Genomic DNA, 22,672 nt, shown 5'->3' with positions numbered 1-22,672 from the left:
AACAAATAGGGAAGTATTGAATACAGTAGTCTGGTAAATTTGCTGTTTGTTAGATCAACTAAAAGTTAATCATAAGAAGTACGTAACTTCATTTTTTAGGTGTAATTTTGATTTTTTTTTTTTGGTTGTAATTTTGATTTTTTTAGATGTTTTTCTTCTTAAATTTGTGAATAGGAGAAGTTAGTGAAAAGCAAGAGCCGTTTATTTAGAGGATGAATTTAAATGGAAAAATAGCCAATGATGTTCATAGTCTGGAATTATTTTATCAGCAGTTCTAAAACTTTGATTTTTTTATTATTACATATATTTTTTACCTTAAATAACTTCAGGTTGTTTTCTTTTAGAAATCCACAAGTAGCTGCCACCTGGAACGAAGTAAATAGTAATTCTAATGCACAGTGTGTTTCTAATAATAGAGATGGGAGATCAGTTAATTCTAATTGTGAAATTAACAACAGATCTGCTGCCAACATAAGAGCTCTAAACATGCCTCCTTCTTTAGGTATGATTGACTCTATTCATAGATAATTTTACCATATTATTCTTGGGAAGTGGAATTCCTTTCTTTAGTACTCTTAAGTTTATTAAATTATTGATTTCACTGGTACATGTTTTCAGCAGATTGTCGATATAATAGAGAACGAGAACAGGGGATTCATGTTGCACAAGGTGAAGATGAAGAGGAGGAGGAGGAAGAAGCAGAAGATGAGGCAGTCAGTGGAGCTTCATTATCTAGTCATAGGAGCAGTCTGGTTGATGAGACTCCTGAAGATGCTGAATTTGAACAGAAGATCAATAGACTTATGGCTGCAAAACAGAAACTTAGACAGTTACAAGATCTTGTTGCATTGGTGCAGGTAAATACTGCTTGTATTAAAAAAAAAAGTGTCAAATGGACAGTCTTATAAGGTAAAATTTATGTGTTTGATAATTATGTTGGTATAAGTATACTAGTACACATTTATTGAGTTCTAACTATATACCAGGTTTAAATGCTTAGCACTTTACATGCCATATTATCAGAGATCAGCAAACTTTTTATAAGGGTGACTTAGTAAATATGTTAGGCTTTGTGGGCTATACAGTTTCTGTCACAACTACTCAGTGCAAAAGCAGCGATAGACAGAATGCAAACAGATGAGCATGGCTGTGTACCAGTATAACTATTACAAAAACAGGTTTGTTTGTTTTTTTGCTGGAGACCCCAGTTCTATATCACGTAGAACTTGGTAACATCTCAGTGAGGCAGATACACAGATTAAAGGTGTTAATTGACCAGAGTTATACCATTGTCAGAGCCAGAGTTGAGACTGACATTCTGGCTGAGATCTTAACTCACTTGATGTAGAAGAAAAACCATATTGTCTTATTCAGTAAGGCCAAATTAGTAAAGTTGGAACTAGTTGTAAATTTTAAAAAGCCATTTGAATGTATGAACGTGAAATTATGTAACTATTAACACTTCTGTATTGACTGATGTGGTCCAAAGGCTTTTTGCAGTTTATTAGACTAGGTATAAAACTTTCTAAGAATGATTGAACTTTCTAAAATCATTCCTTTTCATCTGTTTATATATATATATATATATATATATATATTCTTATTAACATAATCACTAGAAAAATATCTTTTAAGAGAGACTTCCTAAAGTATTGAAATTTATATGATTGTTGGAAGCCAAAAAACTTCTGGTAAAATTAATGAGTGATTTGTTTTCATTTAGGTTTGCTTAGCTTGTGTTAGGTTGAAAAAAATGAAGTATAGAACATTAAAATTAACCACACTAATGTATAGAAAAACAATTTTTTTATGAATGAAAAAAATTCAATTGTTATTCGCAACTTCTTTTGGAATGCTACTTATTTTGAATTACTCAAGTGAAAGATGAATGTGCTCTCATTTTTAATTAAAGGAAACACTACTAGTAAACTCCCTCTGAGCCTTCATTCATAATCCCATTCTCCTTCACAGATGCTACTGTGCATATGTTTTATATATATATACATATATAGTAAATACAGTTCTTTTTTTTAGCTGCAACATAGTTTTCTGTAGTATCAGTGGACCTTAGTTTAGTTAATCTAACATCCTATTGATATTTACTTTTGTTGTTTCCAATTTTTCACTATTTGGAAACAACACTCCAATGAACATGCTTTCACAAGCTTTGTGGTGCATTTGTGTTTTTCAAGAGCAGATATGAAGAAGTGGAATTGCTTTGTCAGAGTATATGCACATTTTAATTTTAATGGACACTGCTTAATTGCTCTCCAGAGTGACTATATTAATTGATATCTAAGCAGTGGTGGATGAATCCATTTCCTTATACCCTTAATTACATTTTATTTTATTGAGATACCATATAGCTTGTTTAACCATTACTGGAATTGACTTTTGGCTTTTTCTAAGGTTTTCCTATTGTAAGAAGGGGTGTTGAAGGGAAGAAGGAGCATAAACACATGTATACAAACAAACACATACAGGTTTATATACACATGTATATATTTTTGCTTATATATTCAAAGTATATCTGTAGACAGATACATAAACTGATAACACTGGTTACCTGTGGAGAATGGAATTGGGGAAAAGGATGGAAAGGAGATTTTTCTAAACATCTTTTTTACTTTTTGAACTTTGATCATATGACAGTAGTACCATTTGAAAAAATTAAGACAGCTTCTAAAGCAAATAAGAATATAGGTTGTGCTATCATGAACATCATTGTACTTGTTAATTACTTTCTCATTTTTTCTTTATGACTCCTCTCCTCAGATGTATTGCCCAGAGTGGGAATAATAGATCAGAAATGATGAATAACTTGGTGGCTTATAGATGTATCAGCTTAATTTCAGGCTTATGTTGAATGCAGCTCTTTTGCTTTAGCGAGTGTTCTAAGACCTGAAATAACATGTATGAAAAATGAGAAAACTGCAACACAGAGGGATTAAGGGTCCTCATTTTGAGAGCTATTAAAAAAAAATGATCCAAACTCCCCAAGTTTTTATATGTTTAAGATTGATACATTTTACTTATTTTATTAAGGGTAGTCTTCTTTTGCTTGTGCCTTTACTTATATCCTTTCCCAGGAGACTCAGGAGAAGGTTTAAACAGTTATATAGTTATCATGATTGTATAAAACTATTATTACTCTTCTTGATTAGATTAGCTTAGACAACTTATATGGCCCTTATATGGTTCCTTAGTCTGTGATGCAGCATGTGTTGAAACAATAATTCTTCAGTCAGTTACTTTTAGCTTTGGAGTTTATATCATTTCAGTTGTTCAGACACTCTCGTGTGACAATCTGAAACTTTATGTAGTTTTTTTTTTTCATACTTTGGTTTTTCCACTTTTTTATTGTGTGAAAATGCCTCATGATCCAGCTTCTCTGTTTTTGAGTCCCAACTCAGTTTCTTTTTAATCTTACCATTTTAGTAATAAATCAGGTTAGCTTTTAGATTGATGAGAAGACCAGAATAATACCATGTCTATAAGCTTAAAATCGATTAGACAGTTTTACAATCAAAGTTAGCTTTAACTCTCTATTTCCAAAGGTTAAAGTTTCAGTTGATTTCTGCAGAGAAAGCATGAGTAAATATAAAGTATACAATATTAAATGTTTTTAAGAAAATGTCATAGGTTACCTCCAATCCTCCATTCTTTTTTTATAAGATTTTAAAAAAATAAATTTATTTATATATATTTTTGGCTGCATCGGGTCTTCGTTGCTGCGTGCGGGCTTTTTCTAGTTGTGGTGAGCGGGGGCTACTCTTCATTGCAGCGCGCAGGCTTCTCATTGCGGTGGCTTCTCTTGTTGCAGAGCACGGGCTTTAGGTGCGCGGGCTTCAGTAGTTGTGGCACGCAGGCTCAGTAGTTGTGGCTCACGGGCTCTAGAGCGCAGGCTCAGTAGTTGTGGTGCATGGGCTTAGTTGCTCCACGGCGTGTGGGAACTTCCCGGACCAGGGATTGAACCCGTGTCCCCTGAATTGGCAAGCGGATTCTTAACCAATGCGCCACCAGCCCAGTCCTCCATTTTAATAAGCACATTGATTTCAACAGAAGATACGTATCTACTGTTAGGAAGATATGAACTTTTGTGGTTTTTCCAGTAGTTACAGATTTGAGGTGGTACATTCTCATTCGTTTTTGTATTGTGAGCCATTGGTACTTGTTTGGCAAACTAAAGACCAAAGTGAGGAAATGGAAAGCTTTTTAAGTGAGCAAGTGATAATAGACATTGGTTGTTAAATTGTTAATGTAAAAGTCACATCTGAAGAAAAAGTATCTAATATCAAGAGTTCTCAGCTCCAGTGATATATTTTGTATCTTTTTCATATTCTCTGGAAAACTCTTCTTTGATTTTAGAATCTGGCCAAGGAAAGAAAAGGCAAACTAGTACTTGCCATTGCTGGGTAATTGGCAACTCAAATTATTAATGTACTGTTTTTAGTTTTAGTACTTTATTTCCTGCCATTGGTAGAGGATGAATTTCATTGCTCAAAATCATATGCTTTCCCTACTGCTTTAAATTTTGTGTTAATTTTACAACCTAGTTGTATTTACTAATGTATGAATTGGATAATGTCTTTAGATATCAAGATTGTTTTAATATAATGATGCTGTTTTAGGATGATGATACAGCAGATCAAGGAGTTATCTCTGCCAATACCTCAAATTTGGATGGTTTCTACCCAGCAGAAGAAGACACCAAACAAAATGCAAATAACACTAGAGGAAATACCAATAAAACACAGAAAGATGCTGGAGTAAATGAAAAGGCAAGGTATGTTAAGCTTCTGGCTTTCAGGTCATAAAAGTTTAGTGCCTATTAGAGAGAAGGTACTCCGCTAGGTACTGTATTACATCGTGCTTAATGCTATTATCAGATTTACTGGAGTCCACAAATATAATGTCAATTTAATTATAGAGAGAAATTTTATGAGGCTAAACTACAGCAGCAACAGAGAGAGCTCAAACAATTGCAGGAAGAAAGAAAGAAACTGATTGAGATTCAAGAGAAAATTCAAGCATTGCAAAAGGCATGTCCTGACCTACAGGTAATTAGGAAATTTCTTTCTTTCTGTTTGTCTGAAGAAAGATATTTAAAATCTTAATGTCAACTGAAAGTACTCTTTGTCTTTTTTTAGTGCTAATTTGATAGGTTTATATCTTAATTTTATGATTAATGAAATGGATGGACAAATGAAATGTGTTAAGGATGTACATTTATACTGTGAAAGGTAGCACATAGGAATTGACTCTAATTATTCCCATTCTTTCACTTGTGGGGCTGGCTGGCTGTAGATTCAGAACATGAGTGTTTGTAACTATGTATTACATTAAAATATTCTGGTTTGAACTTGGCAGTTAAGGGACTAGCATTTCCATTTTTTACTGGCCTAAAATTACATAATAAAGCTGTTAAGCCATCATGAGTTTTTTAGGGAAATTAAAATATTGTTTTTGTAGTTTGAATATTAAATGTATATATGCTTATTAAATAGTACCCTATGCATGGGTTTTTAAAAAATTTTTATTTATTTATTTATTTATTTATGGCTGTGTTGGGTCTTCGTTTCTGTGTGAGGGCTTTTTCTAGTTGCGGCAAGCGGGGGCCACTCTTCATCGTGGTGCGCGGGCTTCTCACTATCGTGGCCTCTCTTATTGCGGAGCACAGGCTCCAGATGCGCAGGCTCAGTAATTGTGGCTCACGGGCCCAGTTGCTCCGTGGCATGTGGGATCTTCCCAGCCCAGGGCTCGAACCCGTGTCCCCTGCATTGGCAGGCAGGTTCTCAACCACTGCGCCACCAGGGAAGTCCCAATGCATGGGTTTTTGAGATTGAACAGAGAATGTGCAGTCTTTGACCACATCAGGTAATCAGGAGGAGGGTTAATATGGGAGGGGAATATCAATTCTTCTTTGAGATTTTTCCTATACTTTATTGGTTAGCTTTATTCTTCAGTCAGGTTTTGTTTTCAAAGAAAGGGAAACATATCAAGTGATATTTCTAATATAACTTCATTTTCTAGGCGCTTACCTTTTCTACTTTAATCCTTTTTTTCTTGTTCGCAATCTAAATAATGTGCAGAGGAATATATGTCGGAGTTGGGTTGAGTATGTGAAATTTTCCACAGTAACATTTTATCCCTCATGTCTCTGTTGTTTCGGAGGGTTGGTTACTACTGTTCAACTTTAGCCTGTGTTTTCATCTTTGTTTTCTTATGTCAGATTTTCTTTAGATCATGATGGCAACTGAAGTCTGGTGGTAATAAATTAAATATGATACTAGAGCCCTAGAGAAGCAGTGAAATAATTGCGTTTATGAAATTAACATATAATTGCTTTAATTCCTCATAATAGTTTTAATTCATTTTTAGCTGTCAGCCACTAGTGCGGGTAATTGTCCCACAAAAAAATACATGCCAGCTGTTACTTCAACCCCAACTGTTAATGAAAATGAAGCCAGTACAAGCAAATCTGCTTTTGAACCTGATGATTCTTCAGTGGTAGATAATGAGGTATTGTATGTTGTACCTTGTTCCTGGGTCTTAAGGAAGAAAACTGAATATCTGTGAAACATGTTTTTAAATGTAGCCTATTATGTATCTTTTAGTTGTGGGAAGAAATAATGTTTTCCAAAAAGTAATTAAGTTGTTATATTTTCAAAATAGCCTTGCCCTTTATTAGCAAATATTTGGCAGAATTATATGAAAGGGTTAGTTATAGTAAATAGTAATCATTTCAATTAGAAAAACCTGTCCTTTGGCATTTTATTTATGTGGGATTTATAGAAAACATTGTAACTCTCTTTTAATAGTTGATAAAGTATACTTGGGTGCTACCTGTTTTCATAAAGAATTAATGATTGCCTAATTTTTTCTTATAACTAAAATATCATTTTGACCTTCTTGGGTGTCTCAGTGTAAAAAGGATAGAGTGAGAATAGAAATATTTGTTGGTATTGACAGTAGTATTAGGCTGTTTTTCTTTAAGGCTAAAACAAGTCCAGATATTTACACTAACTTGACTTAATTTTTAAAATAACAGTTGTGGTCAGAAATGCGAAGACACGAAATGTTAAGGGAAGAGCTGCGACAGAGAAGAAAGCAGCTTGAAGCTTTGATGGCTGAACATCAGAGGAGGCAAGGTCTGGCTGAAACTGCATCTCCAGTGGCTGCTTCACTGAGAAGTGATGGGTCTGAGAACCTGTGTACGCCTCAACTGAGTAGAACAGAAAAGTAAGAGAGCTGTTTAAATCATTTTTTAAAATATCACCTACTTACGGCCTGTAGGATAGGCGGCCTCATTTCCCCTCTGCATCATAGCACAAATCTGCTGTTGCAGTGAGACTTGTGTTTTAAGCATCACCTTTGTGACTCAGTTTGACTAAATCCAGCTACTTTCTGTTCTAACTTCTCACAGCATCACCTTTCTCTCTTTTTAAAAAATTTAAAAAAATTACTAAGACACTTGCTCACACGGTGATACAGATTTTCTTGAGTATATAAGCCTTATTTTCTTAGTTAAGTTTCAAGTTTATAAAAAGAAAATGCTTGATACTTTGTAGTGCTTTTCTATCAGTCCAGAAATAAGTGCTTTTTTTAAACTTGAGGATCTGCTATTTGTAAATTTCCTAAGAATTTGAAAACATTTTATTGTATAAAACATTCAGTTTTTAGGATTTATGTTTGAAATTTCCATATTTAGACTATTTCTAAAAGAATTGGTTATCTATAAGATCAGTTAATTACTTATCTTTATAGTAGTATTCAGATCTAAAATTTTGAAATCCAAATTTGTTATGACCTAATCTTTTGGTGTCAGATGGCATTTCTGCAACATTGCACTAAACCTTACTCTCTTTCGTACTCATAAAAGAACTATTCCTGTTCTTGGAGTGCCAATATGAATTTTATTGATCAAACTATATCTTTAATATTTTATTGTGTTCTGTGTACCACACATCTATACTTTAAAAAAGTTCTTTATATTGTTTTGTTAAACATCTAGGTTTGAGAACCATGGGTCTAGAATTGTGCTTTCAAGTACGGCAGCCACTAAATATAGGTGGCTATTTAAAGTTAAATAAAATTAAAAATTCATTTTCTCTGTCACACCAGCCACATTTTAGGTGCTCATTAGTCGTGTGTACTTAATGGCTGCTCTTGGACAGCACAGATACGGATTATTACTACTGTTGCAGAAAGTTTTACTGGATAACTCTGATCTAGAAAACTGTGACTCAAGGAAAAGTTGAAAGTTGAGAGGGGTTTAGTTTAGGAATAAGTTCCAGGGGATATGATTACTAGTTTAACTTATATGAAGAATTGTTTTCTGGAAGGTAGCGTAAACAGATTATAACAGCAGTTGGAGAGTACCATCCATCTCATAGTTACTATGACTAAATGAAATTTTATGTACACACACATATGCATATACATATATATATATATATACACACATATATACATACACTTTTTTTGGTACAGTGATTTTTTTTTTTTTCTTTTTTTGGTACAGTGTCTGGTACATAATAGGCGGTAAAGTATTTAGCTCATCTCCAGAATGATCTCATGTGTTTTGTCTCTTAATCTCTAGAACAATGGCAACTTGGGGAGGTTCTACCCAGTGTGCACTAGATGAAGAAGGAGATGAAGATGGTTACCTTTCTGAAGCAGTTGTTCGGACAGATGAAGAAGAGGAGGAGGAGGAGCAAGATGCCAGTTCCAATGATAACTTTGCTGTGTATCCTCCTAACAGTGCAAATCATAACTCTTATAATGTAAAGGAAACTAAAAATAGGTTAGTTTCACTGTTTTAATTTTTTGCTTGATTTGAAGAGTCTCAGGTCTTTCTGACTCCAAGCGGTTCTTCAGTTCTCTGAACCAACTGTGTGTCCTACAATGTAATTTAATTCCACCACTAACTACTTGGAGTCAGGGCAGAGCCCACAGGTTAAGAGGCTCAGTCCCACAAGAGTGCCCTCACTTTCGATGCCGCTTTAAAGTCTCAAGTCTTCAGGGCACCCACACTTCTGTCTGACTTGGCGACATATTTGGCGGTTCCCACAGCCCCTCTTCAGGTTCCATAATTTGCTAAAACAACTCATAGAACTCTGGAAAATACTTCTGTTTACTGACTTCTTATGAAAGATACTACTCAAGAACAACTAAGTGAAAGAGATGTGCAGGGCCAGGGATGGGTTGGGGAGGGGCACAGAGCTTTTATGCCCTCTCTGGGCACACCAGCCTCCCCGCACTTCACCGTGTTCACGACCCGGAAGCTGTCCTAACCACCTTGTTGAGGAGTTGTTAGGGAGGTTTCTTTACATAGACAGAATTGACTAAATCACTGGCCATTGACGACGAAGCTCAGTCTCCCTCCGTGAAAGCTGGGGGATGGGGCTAAAAGTTCCAGCCCCCAACACCTGGTTGGTTTTTCTGGTGACTAGCCCTCATCATGAAGCTAATAACTAGGGCCTGACAAGAAGGCGCTCATTATGAATAACAAAAGACAGTCGTCACTCAGGAGATGGCCAAGAGCTTTAGGAGCTCTGTGCTGGGAACCTGGGACAAAGACCAAATATGATATTTATTGTATCACAAGAGTACTGTCGTTGAGATAGATTCCAGCTAGATAAGATCAAGATTGATAAGCTTTGATCTTCACTCTTGTTTTGGGGAATTAAGCAAAAATAAAAATCATAGTGAAAAAGATTTATCAACAAAAATATTTACTATGTTTTTATTTATAACTGAAAAATATTTCATGTATAAAAGATGGTTAAGTAATTCCACTTGATGGAATGTTATGTAGCTAAGCTTAAAGCATGAAGAGTGGGAAAATGCTTGTGGTATAATAACTATAACTATTTTCTTTTTTTTTTTTTAATGGCAAACTTTCTCTATTTTTAATATTTATTTATTTGGTTGCACTGGGTCTTAATTGCGGCAGGTGGGCTCCTTAGTTGCAGCTCGCCAGCTCCTTAGTTGCGGCGTGCGAACTCTTAGTTGCTGCATGCATGTGGGATCTAGTTCCCTGACCAGGAATCGAACCAGGCCCCCTGCATTGGGAGCGTGGAGTCTTAACCACTGTGCCACCAGGGAAGTCCCATAACTGTTTTCATTTTGAAGAATACAGAATTATATAGACACTTCTCGGTAAAACATAAATGAAAAAAGATTCAAAAGGAATGAAAAATGAAATTGTATAAGACTAGAAATCCAGAATTTTTCTCATTCTATTTTCCATACATTTTAAGTCCTGTGAAGAGAATACAGGTGTATGGACCAGGGTATCAAGGTTTATTGCCAGATTTTAAAAACCAAATAATTACATAAGATGACCTAATGCTTTAAATCTTGTGTTAGGTGGAAGAACAATCGCCCTTTTTCAGCAGATGGAAATTATCGTCCTTTAGCCAGGACAAGACAACAGAATATCAGCATGCAGCGTCAGGAAAACCTTCGCTGGGTGTCAGAACTCTCTTATGTAGAAGAGAAAGAACAGTGGCAAGAACAAATCAATCAGCTAAAGAAACAACTTGATTTCAGTGTCAATATTTGTCAGACTTTGATGCAAGACCAGCAGGTAAAGTAGAATTTTTTTATCTTGTTTTTGAAGCAGTACACGTTTTTCTCATGTCATCGGTAACTATTCCAAAAATTTTCTTTCCACAGACTCTATCTTGTCTGCTACAAACTCTTCTCACGGGCCCTTACAGTGTTATGCCCAGCAATGTTGCATCTCCTCAAGTACACCTTATAATGCACCAGTTGAACCAGTGCTATACCCAGCTAACATGGCAACAGAATAATGTACAAAGGTAATCTGTTTCTTAGAAGTAGTGAGAGTGTATAGTAAGTGCTAAAACTGAGCAAGAGTTTTACAGTTACCTTCTGGGAGAAAAGGGCATGAGCCAAGTATCATTTTCGAATATTCTCTGGCACCTGAGAATTTTATAAGCAGAGATTTTGTTCAATGTTCCTTTTTCATACTGTGGACCTGACTTTTTAAAAAAATTTTATAGTACTCAACTTTACACTTACCTTAAGTAGGTTGTATAGTGTGTAAATTATACCTCAGTAAAGCTGTAAACAGCAATATAAACAATGAGTTTGTTGTAATTATGCCTACTATCTGTTAGAAGTGCTAAGCGCAGTTCTTGTTGTAAAGGCTAAGTTACTGAACTAAGCATGCAGGACAAGCAGATATTTGTTGTAGTAAACATCAGAGCAGTCAGTTTGTTCCACATACTGTTGAATCATGTCTTACATGTATTCTTTCTGGATGTACTTTACATAGATGGTAATATAACTGACTGTTAAATTACTGACTCCTTACATTTTTACAGGTTGAAGCAAATGCTAAATGAACTTATGCGCCAACAAAATCATCCAGAAAATCCTGGAAGCAAGGAAAGAGTCAGTAGTGCATCACACCCTCCTTCTCCCAGTTTATTTTGTCCTTTCAGCTTTCCAGCACAGCCTGTAAATCTGTTCAACCTACCGGGGTTTACTAATTTTTCATCATTTGCACCAGGTAAGTGGCTGAAAACTTAAATGAAAATAAATAAATGCAGAGTGTTTGAGAATAACATTCGTCTATTTCATGGATTTTTATCAGTCCCTTTTGGAGTGGTAGGAAATGTTTGCAAAGAAAGTTATAAACTCTTTTCTACATTGATTCTTTGTAGTGAACGCTTAAACTGAATGTGGTTGCTAATGAAATTAAGTAAATTATGAATGATTGCTTAGTCTTTTACCTTTGAATTATTCAACAACTATTTATCAAGGAGAAAGGGAATTAACCTGTCTACTGGCTGCTGTACATCAGGCACTGTGTAAAATATTAGGAGAGGAGAGGTGAATAAGGCAACGCTCTTGTAGAGGAGCTTTGTGTCTTAGTAGGGAGATATACCACTAGAGTAAAGGTGTTTGGTTTAGGCTTATATTTACTTTTACTTAGTTTAGGCTTTTATTCAGACTTTTTCTGTACCTGTCATGTGCCAGACACTATATAAATGACTGGGATTCAAAGATGGCAAGCCTGATGCTTTAAGGAATTCAGAGTCTAGTGAAGAAGCTAAGAATGCTAATAAATGCTTAGTGCTTTGCCATGGGTGCTGTAGCAGTGGTGCAGATGAGGTGAATGGCCTCCTTTTCCTTGGGGCAAGAGATTATCAGCAAATCGCTTTTTTTCTAGAGAAAGTGATATTAAAGCTAAAGAATGAGTATAATTTTTTTCCAGGGAGATTAGAAGGGAAAGGACTTTCTGATTAATGGAACCACTTAGAGTTACAAAGCAATGGAACAGTATATTACTTAGGGAATTTAGAGGTCATGAAGTATGGCTCGTGTTTAGGGCCATGGCAGGGGAAGGGTAGTTGATGTGGCTGGAGAGCAGTGGAGGCCTTTGTGCTGTGCAAAGAAGCTTAGACTTTCTGCTGCTTACTAGAGGGGCCATTGGAAGATTTTGAGGAATCCTGCTAATCCAGAGGAATAGCATGAGGTTTATATTTTAAAAAGATGACACTAGTGATAGTGTTGATTGAGATTGGAGGGAAGGCGCTAAGGGTATAGATGGTGAGTGGAAGGCTAGTGCAGTAACAGCAGGGAAGGAATGACAGCTCGACCTGAGGCATCGGCAGTAGCGGTAAAGAAAAAGGAGTAATTTTAAAGACATTCTGGAGGTAGAATGATCAGTTAGGTGAGGTGAGTCATGAAGGGAGAGGAGTTGAAGGTGTTTGCCAGAGAATATAGGAAGAGGAAAAGGGTTGGGAGGGCTTTGTGAATATAAATATCCACAGATACAGTGTATTTTCTTAACAGGATTATAAAAGCAATGGTGTTAAACAATTTAACAAGGTTTTTAGTTCTTAGGTGTGGATTAATATTGGCAGCAGACTTTTTAAAAAATTTATTTATTTATTTATTTATTGCCTGTATTGGGTCTTCGTTGCGGCTTGCAGGCTTTCTCTAGTTGCGGCGAGCGGGGGCTACTCTTTGTTGCGGTGCGCAGGCTTCTCACTGTGGTGACTTCTCTTGTTGCGGAGCACAGGCTCTAGGCACGTAGGCTTCAGTAGTTTTGGCACACGGGCTCAGTAGTTGTGGCTCATGGGCTCTAGAGCGCAGGCTCAGTAGTTGCGGCGCACGGGCTTAGTTGCTCCGCGGCATGTGGGATCTTCTCAGACCAGGGCTCGAACCCGTGTCCCCTGCATTGGCAGGCGGATTCTTAACCACTGCGCCTCCAGGGAAGTCCCAGCAGATGTTTTTTGAGTAGGCATTTAAGTAACAAATAATATAAGAAATTGCACATGCAGTTCCTTTTTGTCATAATATGCCTTATACCCATGCCAACCCTGTACGAAGACTGTTCGTTCTTCACAGTCAATCTAGTTCAGTTTTGTGAAACCCTCCCTGATCCCCTTCTCCCCCAAGTTGTAAGTAGCCATTTGTAAATATCTCTGTTACAGCGCTATATATTAAGTATGTGATTATATTTTACTTCCCACGTAGAGTGTAAAGAACCTAAGCTTTGGAGCCATGCAAACCTGAGATCTAACCTGCTCTTTCATTTACTAGGCATTCGATCTCTAAACCTATTTTCTCACTAGTAAAATGAATATAATACCTATTTCACAGTGTTGTTTTGAGCATTAAATGAAGTAACATGTAACGTGCCTACAGTAGAGCCTTGTACCCAGTAATACTCTGATAAATATCAAGCATTATTTTTGCTAACTTTTAGCTCTTAAGGGGTTGGGGATCAGTATTTATCTTTGAATCACCAATGCTGAAAACATAGCTGACTGAGTTGTAAAACAGTGATTGAATAAATGAGTGTTACTTTATTTTAATCACAGATTTTTCTTTTGGTGGATTTGAATGGCATATTTAATTAAAACTATTTTTAAATTTCATTTTAAGGCTAAAGGTGCTTCTTTATTGTTGTCTTACCCATTGTTTTTATTTATTAGGTATGAATTTCAGCCCTTTATTTCCTTCTAATTTTGGAGATTTTTCTCAAAATATTTCTACACCCACTGAACAGCAGCAACCATTAGCCCAGAATCCTTCAGGGAAAACAGAATACATGGCTTTTCCAAAACCTTTTGAAAGTAGTTCTTCTGTTGGAGCAGAAAAACAAAGGTACTTGATTGTAAACATAATCCATTATTTGCTTAAACATCACTTTGTGACTACATCTAATTATCTGTAATTTGAGAATGTAATTAGGGAGGATGTTTGTGATTGTCTGACTCGATAGTGTTGGGAATATGAAGTTTTGACATCTTACCAGATGTCACTCAGGCGTATACCTGCTGCTAACCCTGGTACAAGAGCGGTTCAGAGTTTTGATCAGGGTGTCCTGTGAGGTTCATTTTGGAAGGATATGACCTAATCCATAGAGTGTCTTTGGCCTTGATTTGATATCTGTCTTTAAGGTTATACCAGTTCACTGTTCATTGATTTAGAAATAGAAACTAATATTAACTGCTGGAAGATAGTTGTTACAAAGTGATGGCTCCTTTGTTTGATTCATAGCCCCTGATTAGAGTAAGTTCCTAAGGCCCATCCAAATGTAATATTGAGTACTATTAGGTTATAAAAACAACTTTTGCCAAGGAAGTTTTAGTGATACATAGTCAGGATTCCTTTTTCTCTCTGTTTCTCACATTTATTATTTTTTAATACGATAATCTTCCCAATTACAATTTTGACCCAAATAGTGTGTGAAAGACTCATTGGATTGGCTCAGGTTAATCATTCTCTAAAGCATTTTTATGGCTCGATAAATAATGTTTTTAATGATTGTTTTAATCCAGAAAATGATTTTGATAGCCCGCTGGTAAAAAGATTATAGCCTTTTCATTGTTGTTATTTACTTCAGAAAAACTTTTTAAAAGGATGAAAAATCAGAGGTCAGTTGAGCCTAATGCTTGTTCTGTCAGAAGTATCTCTATGATTTTGTTTTTCCTATCCCTTTATAAATATATAGGTCACATTACTTCTCCCTTTAGTTATGTGTGTGGGCATGTCTCAGCCTCTTAAATCAGCATTTTGACAGTTTAATTGTTAAATCATGAACATTTTGGTTTTGTTTTTTACTTAATTAACCAAAAATTCTTAGAATTCAACTTCGTGTTCACCTCCAGGAATCCTGTGGTAGACCTCCCTGACCTTGTTGACTCCTTTTCTTATCTGCACTAACCTTTTTTTCCTACTAAATCTTGTGTTACTCTGTGAAAGTATTCTATTGTCAGAGCCTAAAACAGTGTTTAGTGGTCAACTGACATTGAGAAATGGTGGTTGAATGAATCTCCATCACAAGCAATAAACATTTATTCAAAGCTTTAGTGAATGGCCTTCCTAATGGAAGGTCCCTACTTCATTATTATCTATAGTTTACATGTAATTGGTAGTAAAAAAAAAAAAAAAAAGATGCATCTTTTTGGAAAGAGACCTCATCTCTTTCCAAAATTTCAGCTATTATAGGTTCCCTGAATTAAATGGCTGGAGATAACAAAGAGGTCAGATGAAACATTGTAGTTGTTAGCTCGGGTCAGAAAACTTTTCCTATAAAGGACTACGTAGTAAATATTGCAGGCCATAGTGTCTGTCATAACCATTTATCTCTGCCATTTTTGCACAGAAGCATTTATAAACAATATATAAACAGATAAGTTGCTGTGTTCCAAGAACACTTGATTTATGGACAGTGAAATTTGAATTTTATGTAATTTTCATGTCTCATAAACTATATTTCTCCTTTTAATTTTTTTTTTCAACGATTTAAGAATATAAAGATCATTCATAGCTCTCAGGCCATACAAAAAAACAGGCAACAAGCTGAATTTGGCATGTAAACTGTAGGTTTGCTAATCTTTGTCTTGAATTAATCCCTGTAGATCAATGTCTCCCAAATTATATTCTTAGGAACTCTGTTGTCCATGTCAGGTTCTGTAATAAAAAGTTGCAGACAACGTGTTCACTATGTTCCCTTCGAAGACATTCATAAAACACATTGGCATATTGAAAGTTCTGAGAAGTACTGCAGACCTGTTTAACTTTGTTTTGCGTATTTTTTCCCAGATTTAGATAACCAGTGAATACCTATTAACATATTAAGGGATGCCAATGTTTAGCAGATAAAATTTGGAAAATGACACTAAGCTAACAGAGCTAAACAAGACTTAATGTGCAGAGAAATAAATTACTAGTTACATGGCCAGTTGTTTTCACCAGATTCTGGTTATATTTGAACTGCTTTAGGTGACACAGATCCATGTATGTTTCCAAACTTTTTACTGTGGTTCTTTTTCAGTTGTTTCTTTAAGTTTTTTGTTTTTTCCTTGTATGTTCCATCCTCCCTTGATCTTACCTTCCCACTCTTTCCATCATGAATGCTGGATCTTTGGTTTGAAAGTCTCACTAGTGAAAATGGTTTAGTGAGAAAGGTATAAAATTAAAGTTTAAAGTAATTTAGTACCTTAGCCTGTGTAATATTTTCATTTTTAATGTGTATTTTGTGGGAATATTTTTATAGCCTGTTGACAGTTTTTATTTACCTGAATCTACTAGTAGACTATAAATTAAGTGTATCTGGAGTTTTCAGTAGATATAGAAATATATCATTGTAATATATAAAAACTTATTTTCATTGGTAAGGAATCAAAAACAGCCCGAAGAGGAGGTGGAGAACAGTAGGACACCATGGTTGTATGACCAAGAAGGTGAAGTAGAAAAACCATTTCTCAAGACTGGATTTGCAGTGTCTGTAGAGAAAACAACAAATAGTCATCGCAAAAATCAATTAGATACCAGTAGGAGAAGACGCCAATTTGATGAAGAGTCGTTAGAAAGCTTTAGCAGTATGCCTGACCCAGTAGATCCAACAACAGTAACTAAAACATTCAAGTCAAGAAAAGCATCTGCACAGGCCAGCCTGGCATCTAAAGATAAAACTCCCAAATCAAAGAGTAAGAAGAGGCATTCTACTCAGCTGAAAAGCAGAGTTAAAAATACTGGTAAGTACTGCAATTTGTTGACTTGATGAGCATAAATGTTGGCACCCTCACTCTCACATGTTGGCGAGTATCATTTCGGCGTGACTGATGAGGAGGCACTGTTGTAGACCCACCTGAGCAAAGTCATTTTTAGTTACCTTTGAGAACTTTTTAAATAAAATTTATCAAATAGGGTTTAATGGTGTAGATATTTTAAAACATGGCATTTATTCTTTTTTGTGCCTCTTAAAACTTCTTACTATGTATGTGGTTCCTATCAGCTTGGAACTTTTACTGTTCTCTCGTTTAATATTACGTGCAAGACTTTGTTCATGACTTCTGGCTAGATCCGCGGTGGATTCATTTAAAGAAATGTGGGCCTCTGACTACATTGCAATCTTTGAATATCATGTAGATGAAGTCACTTTTACAACAGGTTTGCTCTTAGTCCTTCAGGAACTGAACCTTAGTTAATAGGAGAAAACATTAATCCATATTTTATTGAATCTTGTCATTGAGTATAATATCAAAGTTCTCTTTATAGTGTTCACTGCATGCCACTTTTTTAAAAAACAGATTTTTTATGATTTTTGAAGAACTTACTGAAGTCTAACACTAGGTTAAAAATTGATTTACTAGCTAAACTCTGGAATATTGTAGTTAAAGGATGCTCCTTCCAGTTTGCAAGGGACACTTTTTGGCTGTGGCCCTGAAAGGTTGTTCTGCCTTCAAGGAGATAGTATTTGGTGCTTAAGAGCAAAATATTCTAGGCTTATAATCAGAAAATTGTGAAAATTCACTGCACCCACTAACTTCCTCTCTTGGAAGCTCACAATACACTATAAGTGTAGTAAAGGTCCTGGGACACTCTGCAGTTAAAAATCCACTTGTAAGCTTTGGCAGCGTTCATCTCAGCCATCTTTGGATAATGGAACCCTTGAAGAATCTGATGAAAACTATGGATGTGACAAAGAGTGCGTGTATATATTGTTTTTCATTTCAGTACTTCATGTTCCCTTAAGTCCTGGGCTCCTACTCCTGCTCCCATGTGAAGGCTCTGATTTCATCGTTAAACGAGCGAACTTGAACAGGGGCAACATTTTTCTCAGCATACACATTGTCATCCTTGAAATCATTTTTCAGTTACGTAGGTTTGGGAGGAGCTGATTACTTAGTAGATTAGTGATCTGAAACCATTCAAATGAATGAAAATACAACTACGATGCCTTCTCCATGGTCACTCTTGGTGCCACTAGAGAAGATTTAAGTAGATAGTGACCATTTTGAGAGAGGCCCTCTGGGTAACTCTGAACTTCTTATTGACGTAGTTGCTCCAACAGAATGCTTTTTGTCATATGAGTAAATGGAAAGAAACTAACATTTGTGATCCCAGCATTCTCTCATTCAGCTGGTTATTTTGAGTGTGCTAGGGCAGTGCTTCTTGAACTTTATAATGTTTCATACGGATCTCCTTGGGAATCTTGCGTAAAGTCAGAGTCTGATTCAGTCAGTCTGAGGAGGGACCTGAGAGTCTGCATTTCTAACAAGCTCTCCCATGCATTGTTGGTCAGCACTGACAGTGCAGTCTGTGGACTCCAGTTTGAGTAGCAGGGTCTTAGAGGGCACTCAGCCAACATACGGCCATGTCTGCCTGAGCCTAGAAATCCTGGTGTATTTGTATTTTTGAAACCCCTTTATTCTGAAGAATTATGGTTCCAGATATACAATTCAGCTTTTCTTTTACTTCAAGGCAAAGATTGGCCTTCTGATCTATTTGCTCTCTCTTTTCATACTTAAGTATAAAAATACTTGCCAGAAGTGCACATTCACATTTGTTCAAGAGGGCTTTAAGACCATCTGTTAGTGGGAGCTCCACTTTAAGGTGCACACACAAAGATAAAAGACCTGATAGCAGAACCGAACTAATATATGCAGAGTCAAAATAATATGTAGCAAAATCAAATGAGCCAAGTCCTTGCTACGCAGCACGTGAGCCGCGGACAAGCAGCATCCGCATGTCTGGGAGCTTACGAGAAATGCAGGCTCTTGGGCCCCACCTCATACCGGCTGAATCAGTACGCACTGTTTCTCAGTTTGCATAGTAGCAAGATTCCAGATGTTTTAATACGAATACATGCACATTAAAGTCTGAGAAGTGCTGAGCTAGACCACTAATTGATGTTGCTTTTGTTCTCTTTGTGGGATAGGGATAGCCATGATTTCTTAGAAGAAAGAATGTTTACTCTGTCTTAAAGGAAGTAGGAATGGAGGTCGATGGAGGGAAGATTGGGAAGCATTCCAAATTGTAGTAACAATAGGAAAAGTAATGTAGAGTCAGGGTGAAGCAAGAAGAGAAGATGTGAGAACTGGGGAAGGAAATAGGATATGGCAAATAGGCCAGCACAGTGGGACTTAAGTTGCTATCTTAAAAGATATAGTACAGCCAATTATACTGTTCCAAATTTGAGCTGTTTCTATGTTTTCTGTGCATGTTGACAGTCTTTCAGAAGTAGCATGCTAAATCTTCATTTAACTTTGTTTCACATGATGGTAATATACCAATGATGGTAATCTTTAGAAGGTCTTTATATGTAAAGAGACATATTATTGCATGCAAAGTAAGATTTTACAAATTATGTGCTAATTATCTTTTAAGCTTCAGTTCAAATTCAGACTTTATGAGTTGAGCATGACTTCTTGCCTTGCTGGGTACTTGAGTTATCAGACATATAACTTGGTTAACAGACCCATAATTTGGCTACGCTCTACCAGGCCCATTTCCTCTTTTGATGTTATTGGAGAGGAGTAGAAGCACATAGTCTAGATGGTCCTCAGTATGCTGACTTCCGGGTTCCTCCCGGCCCTGAGTCTTTTCGTTGCTTTCTTCCCCCACTCTTCTTGCTCACTAATGAAGCTTGAGATAAAATGCATGTCTAGCATTAGGCAAGATAAGCCCTGACAGATATGGCCCTTTTTAGATTCAGAGTTTATTATTTAATGAAGTCAGAGAAAGGAAGGGTGGCCAAAGGTGCCAGCTCCCTGTGTCCCTTATGCCACTCACCACAAGGGCGATGCTGAAACAGAAGGGGCCAGATGATAGTTGCATCATGAGTGGTGGGGCACCCTGTAGCCTAGGAGCCAATGCTGTGCTGTAGCTAAGCCACGGTAGAGAATGGAGATGTACCCTCAGGGGGTGAGGCGAACCGGTCTCATGTTTTCATCAGAGCCCAGGAGGAGATGAGAAGTTCTCTCATGACAGCCTTTCAGGGGAAAGAGAGGAAAATTGTAAGGCCTTCCGCCAAGACTTAGATTCAGCGACGGTTCAGTCCTTCCCAGTGTGGCCTGTGTGGGTGCATGGAAGGTCTCCAGGGTGCTCTGGTTGAGCTGTTTCCTTGTAATGGAGACACAACTAGAAATACTGTTTCCTCTAGCTCTGTCAGCCACTCGTGCTGAGAAAAACAGGAGATAACCCCCTTACAATAATGACCATCATATGTCGATGTTGCCACTGTTATATCAGCTGGCCTGGCCAGTGTTACTCTGAAGTATTACTGACTTTCATTAAATCTTCTACTTTCCCTGGAGGATTACTATTAAAGTGCCCCAAAGAGAAACTAATCAACAGTAGTACCTTAACTTTGGAAATCTAGCCCTTGATATTTTAAAATTGGGACTCATATAAAACCATGGGGGTTTTTTTTCCCTCTTTTTATAGCATCTTAAAACTTATAGCATGCTTCTCTTCACAGTCTTAGCTTTTTTGGAGGATGACTGATTTTTATTTTTTTGTTTTTTCTCACTACTGGGGCTCCCTAAAGAGAATTTTCTGTATGCTACATAATATATATTTTAATTTTGATTAGAATCCATTCAGCACTTTTCACATGATTCAGTAACAGCAATTAGAAGCTTAATTTCATTTATATAAATGTTCTTGTTAGAATAACATACTTTATTTTCTTCAGAGCTATGTTTGCTGTTAATTAAATAAGCAATAGTACTACCATTTATATCATTTTACATATTACTCTTGGCAGTCATACCTTTTATTGCTTTTTATGTAATAGTCCAAAGTAAGTGCTCTTTTTCCGGTAAGTTTCATGCAGAATGAATGAGAGTGGCTTGAGAGTCTTAGAGACCAACAAAGAAATCGGGAACCTATACATGAGATGATGAAGTCCTAACTTGAATGATGGCCTTAGAGAAAGAAAGGGAAGTTGAATCCAGATAGGATATCACAGAGAATAATTTGACAGTATATTGGGAACTAATTTGTTATTAACAGAGCAGCCGTTGTGATCTAGAGAGATAAGCAGCAAGGCTTTAGGTTCTGCTGGCTCTTTCAGAGAGTGAGCAAAAATCAGAGCCCTGTGGTTCTTAGAGAAAACTTGTTTGGAGGAGATCCATGCAACCCCTCCTTTCACGGGGAGGGCGCTTCCCTCCCCTCCAGGAGTAGCAGTCTTTTGCCACTTCAAAGTACTAATGGGAAAGGGTATCACTGAAAAAAGAGGCGGCATCCTCCCTACCCTGAACGTGGTAAAGCACTTACCTTGGCAGCTGAGGAGACTGAGCAGTCGAGAGGCTTCCTTTTTCATTGTCTTGATGGGAGGCCGACAGCTCGCCAACCAGACCATTGCTTCACCGTGGGCGTGAGACTTCCAAGCACTGTCGGCATGCTGCCATTAAAGCCGCCCAGCAGTTGGGTCCAGCCTTAAGGGTGGATAAGAGTCGGGACTAACCCAGTGAACATAACAGTGCACATAAAAGGGACCAGCAGCCAGAGAGAAGTCACAGAAGCAGACCACCAGAACAGGTAAAATCTAGTAAAAACAGAATTGTTGAAGGAAGTACTCACTTGAGCAAGATGATAAGAATACTTCAGCAGATTGAATTATTTTAAAAAGCAGATTGAATTATAACGTAAATTCTTTAGAACTAGAAAAAATGATTTTCACATTTAATGTTTAGATTATTTGAAAAAGAGGACAAATGCTATTAAGTTCCAAATTACTGGCCTAGAAAATTAAAGGGAAGAACTATGTCATTACACAGAGCAAAAAGTACTAAGAGATAAAATAAAGAGAGAAATGATTAGAGGCTTAAGGACAAATCTTGGAGATCTGATATACAAGGAGTTCTAAAGGAGAAAAAAAAAAAAAGGAGGAGAGGCAGTAATTCAACAAATAATAAAGGGGAATCTTTAATGAAGAAAGACTCAAGACCGCAGATCAAAATAGTTGACTGTTGCCCAGCCAGGAGGCAGGGAGAGAAAGTATACACCCCTTCCCCCCTGTGTATAGACTGATAACAGTTCCTGGATTCCGAGGAAAAAGTAAAAATCCTCTAAGCTTCCAGGTTGGAAGAACAAGTTACATATAATGAGAAAAACCAAACTGACATCAGACAGTCTTACTTAAAACCTAAAAAAGTAGAAGTGAAGTGACATCCATTTGTGGACAAAAAGGGACTACAACTCAGAATCCTACTCTCCGACAAGAGACTCTTCACCTGTCAAGATGGAAGAAGATACTGGTGTATCCTATCTGAAGGAAACTATAGAGACAACATATGAATCAGATAGAGACCTTTATATAAGGGAAGGTGAAAAGGAGAGGTAACAGTTGAGTAAAGACAGCAGTAGTTTAATCTCAGCTATTAAT

The 22,672-nt window shown here is 36.7% G+C and overlaps 1 protein-coding gene across 24 annotated transcripts in view; it reads left to right on the top strand.

Annotated features, from left to right (window-relative positions):
* PCM1 (pericentriolar material 1) overlaps positions 1–22,672 on the top strand; it is an 87,456-nt gene that overhangs the window by 32,613 nt on the left and 32,171 nt on the right. For 17 of the 24 annotated variants that reach the window (XM_036838516.1, XM_036838525.1, XM_036838514.1 and 14 more), the window contains 12 exons: positions 345–502; positions 619–857; positions 4,632–4,786; positions 4,931–5,060; positions 6,382–6,522; positions 7,052–7,242; positions 8,603–8,806; positions 10,375–10,594; positions 10,684–10,829; positions 11,358–11,545; positions 13,983–14,154; positions 16,675–17,033. In XM_036838516.1, the coding sequence (XP_036694411.1) occupies positions 345–502; positions 619–857; positions 4,632–4,786; positions 4,931–5,060; positions 6,382–6,522; positions 7,052–7,242; positions 8,603–8,806; positions 10,375–10,594; positions 10,684–10,829; positions 11,358–11,545; positions 13,983–14,154; positions 16,675–17,033 (2,303 nt within the window). The remainder of the gene's footprint in view (positions 1–344; positions 503–618; positions 858–4,631; positions 4,787–4,930; positions 5,061–6,381; positions 6,523–7,051; positions 7,243–8,602; positions 8,807–10,374; positions 10,595–10,683; positions 10,830–11,357; positions 11,546–13,982; positions 14,155–16,674; positions 17,034–22,672) is intronic. The other 7 variants (XM_036838515.1, XM_036838518.1, XM_036838531.1 and 4 more) reach the window with 1 other exon arrangement.

This window comes from Balaenoptera musculus, chromosome 21 (assembly GCF_009873245.2).
Source record: "Balaenoptera musculus isolate JJ_BM4_2016_0621 chromosome 21, mBalMus1.pri.v3, whole genome shotgun sequence".
Taxonomy (NCBI): domain Eukaryota; kingdom Metazoa; phylum Chordata; class Mammalia; order Artiodactyla; family Balaenopteridae; genus Balaenoptera; species Balaenoptera musculus.
The sequence above is the reverse complement of the archived record's forward strand: the minus strand, read 5'-3'. Positions and strand labels throughout refer to the sequence as shown.